The sequence below is a fragment of the Trachymyrmex cornetzi genome, unplaced genomic scaffold (assembly GCF_001594075.2).
Source record: "Trachymyrmex cornetzi isolate Tcor2-1 unplaced genomic scaffold, Tcor1.1 scaffold157, whole genome shotgun sequence".
NCBI lineage: Eukaryota > Metazoa > Arthropoda > Insecta > Hymenoptera > Formicidae > Trachymyrmex > Trachymyrmex cornetzi.
This window is the reverse complement of record NW_017296168.1, coordinates 235,311-238,821: the sequence shown is the minus strand read 5'-3', so window position 1 is coordinate 238,821 and position 3,511 is coordinate 235,311. Positions and strand designations below refer to the sequence as shown.

General features: G+C 34.5%; 1 protein-coding gene across 1 annotated transcript in view; it reads right to left on the bottom strand.

Moving 5' to 3' along the window:
• Positions 1–845: 845 nt before the first annotated feature.
• The window catches only part of Sol1 (CUB domain-containing protein Sol1), a gene marked incomplete at its 5' end in the record, with an annotated part of 234,184 nt that continues 231,518 nt past the window's right edge, over positions 846–3,511 (bottom strand). The window contains one exon of the mRNA XM_018503456.1: positions 846–1,430. Coding sequence (XP_018358958.1) covers positions 1,348–1,430 — 83 coding nt within the window. The remainder of the gene's footprint in view (positions 1,431–3,511) is intronic.

The window sequence follows — 3,511 nt, the reverse complement described above, 5'->3', positions numbered from 1 at the left end:
ATTGCGATCGTTAATCGCTCTCATATATTCTATTAAACGTGTCGCGATTATGTATTCTCACTGGATTCGAAATCGATCCGAAATTTTGTATTATTATGTATCTAATTTTTTCCTGTTAATTTAACGCTCATTGAAACAGGATTTTTGATGATAAATATACTTAACTATATGCTTTCTAAGTTTTCATGATGCGATCGGCGATTAATAATATCTTCAGAACCTAATTATCGATTACGAATGTTCGCTATCGCGAATAATCAGACTTATTTTTGTTTCTAATGAATTAAGAAAGAACGGGAACATCACAGTCGTATAGAGGATGTATAGTAAAAGTCCGTTCGTATTTATGAAGGCGAATTTTTCCTATGGTATGTATGACTTTCGAGTGATATACGAACAGACAGTTACAATGACTTAAAAAATTCGTTCCCCGCAAGAGGAGGAAAATTATTGTGTGAATGAGTAAAATCAGGTTTAAATGATCGTATAGTAAATGAAAACTTCCTCTAAAGCCAGATTTAAATATAGCACGCGAGCGTGAACAAACTCGATTGAGATGCACTTGCTTCGATAAATGTAAACAATATCGCGTTGATCGCGTTGGCGCACATTCGTTCGCGCACGTTCATTCGGCTTAAATCTGGCTTAAGAGAGTATGCGCTTAATTTCTAATTTCCTCAGTATTGAAAGAAACATTGAGAATCAAAGTGCTTCGCAGCTGCGAGCTGCATTCAATTTTCAAATTATGATTAAAATTAAATTGTAACGATAAATAGAGATTACATGCACTTAAAACGCATATTTACTTAAATCGAAATAATGTTAATAAATCGTAATGTCTTTGCGCAACGAGCTATCCCACAAAAATTTATTTATACTTCTCCGAAAGTAAAAATTCTTCTTGGAAGAATTAGTTGTCGACTGTAACTTACCCACGTAGGCTACTACTGGCAATTTAGCCACGCAGCCAATTAATCCCACTTCTCCTGTTTACGGTACGGGCGACGAGTTCCTGATGAATGACATCGTCCGTACGGTCGTTTCTCTTGCACGCTGTTTAGACGTAAAAGTATTTCACCGCTGATGCTTTCTCCTCGAAATAGTCGACGTGACGCGAACGAATGAGATAGAATGAGAAAGGATGCGTAGACAAATTTAAGACTTCGTGTCCCGGTCGGATAATAGACTTGAGTAACACACTCCCTCCCGACAAATTTGTCAACGAGGTCGTCACTTTCTTCGGTGAGTTGAGCTATTGGCGACTCTGGATGGCTCTCGATCTTAAAGTTGCGGTTCGTTGTAAATTGAGCCAGGACTCGTCCGCGTGGTCGCTGTGACTGCCTTTTCTTAATGCGAGCTTCCGCCGCCAACGAAGAGACAACTCGTGAACAACAGCAGTAACAGCAACAGCGGGGGCGAAAGCGTGATACCTTTAATGAAAAAAAAGAACGATTTCACAATTACTTTGACTTGTGAACCCGATAATACAACTCTTCATCATCAGGATCAACTTTCCTTTTTTCCTTCTTTTTTCGCAATTGACCCCGTGGAGAGAGCCGTGCGGTGGCGTTATCGATCCACGTCTGGCCTGCATATGGAACCACGCGCGTGATAACTCATGTTAACGATGGCATAAATAGTAATATACATATCGCACGTTTTGTTCATGTTTACTCCTCATGTACTTTTTTTTATTGCCGCACGTGGAGCGCGAAGTGGAAAAAATGCAGAGCGTGGGGGAGCCGTTGTGACGTAATAGAAACGCCGTAATATTTTTACAAAATTGTACATATATGTTACGGACAATATGACTAAATGCGAAAATTTTTTCCGATAATCATTACAAATGAAAAAATTCCCCAGATTCTATAGCTCAGTCGTTCATGTACCTATGTAAAACAACGTTAAATACGATAGGTGAGTCAATAAGTAGTCTTAAGGTTTCGTTTTATTAATTAATAAATAATAGCATATATTTAAACATGAATGATGTATAACTATAAAAGAAGTACATAAAGCTATTCTCACAGCTATGACAAACTATCAAATTAATAATATAGTTGGGTAAGTGCGGGTAATACGCCAGTGTGGGGAATATGCCACACGTTTTGTTTTACAATGATACCGATTAGCAGCGCTTGCGTCAGTGCTACAACATTGTGTATAATTGTGTGCTTAACATATTACATAAGTAGCAACCATTTCCTGGCAACAATATTGTTTTTATGAGGTAAATATGACGGCATGGTATACGAAAATGTGCTTCTTATAACTTTTATAGTACTTTATGTAAGTTATTATTTAAACATTACACAATATTTAGCTCGATTAGCTTGTTAATCTATTAGAGTAGGTTAAAATGAAAATATTCAGTACATCGTTGAATCATTTTCTTAACAGTCGTACTGTACAGGCTCATCATAAGATGAAATGACGTCTTGGGACAATGTGCCACTACTTTTGTTGGGGTTAAATGCCAGTAGGCATTTTCTCTAATAAGTAATAATTATATTCGGACTCTCAATTTTCAAATAAATTAAAAGTATGACTAAAGTAGGCTAGTGAGAGTCTGGCAACGATGAACGACGCAATGATAAGTGAAAACCATACTCAGATGTTAATTTAAAGTCTTCCGTATTTGTTAAAGTCTTCTGTATTTGGACGTTTCGACTCTCTTTGGAGTCATCCTCAGCAATAATGTTACAATATGATTGACTTACATGTTCACGACAATTAAGTTACTTGCAAATTGGCAAAGATGCAGCGTTGTTAATCTTAAGAATTTTCTCATTAGATTGATGCCTGAGTTCACAACATTAAATGATTTACTACCGTAGGACATGAAGCTAGTCGCGAAGCCATATAATAATCACAAGACATCACCAATTAAATATAATAAATTTGAATGATATCGACATCTTCAACTGTCAGTATACATTGACGTGTCGCTCGGAATTGAGTTGTTCTCGATGTAAGAGGTCAACATGTACGAAAACAATAAGACAAACTTATAAACTTCAAGATGAAATCGCATGTACATTATTCCATTCGCTAATCAAAATTGCAAAATTTAATATGTAAAAAATTAGAAACGTATAAATTAAATTAAAGATCAGAACAGTACCATATTAATAAATAACTACTATATAAACAATAATTTCTTAAAACTAATACATTTTCATCGAATGAATAAAACTTGAATAATTTGAATTAACATAAAACTTTTTCGTCACAACGAATAATTTAAACATTTTCTCTAATATATAGGTATATATACATATATATACATATATATACATATATATACAAGTATATATATATATATTATATACATTATATACATTATACATTGAATATATTGTATTTTTTTATGTGGCATATTACCCGCATGGTGGCATATTATCCAATTTTCAGCACTTTCATATTTCTTTATTTTTAATAACAAAAATGAATATATTCGATTCTAATTATACACAAATGATAGATAAAAGATGGAAGAAAAAGATCAGTA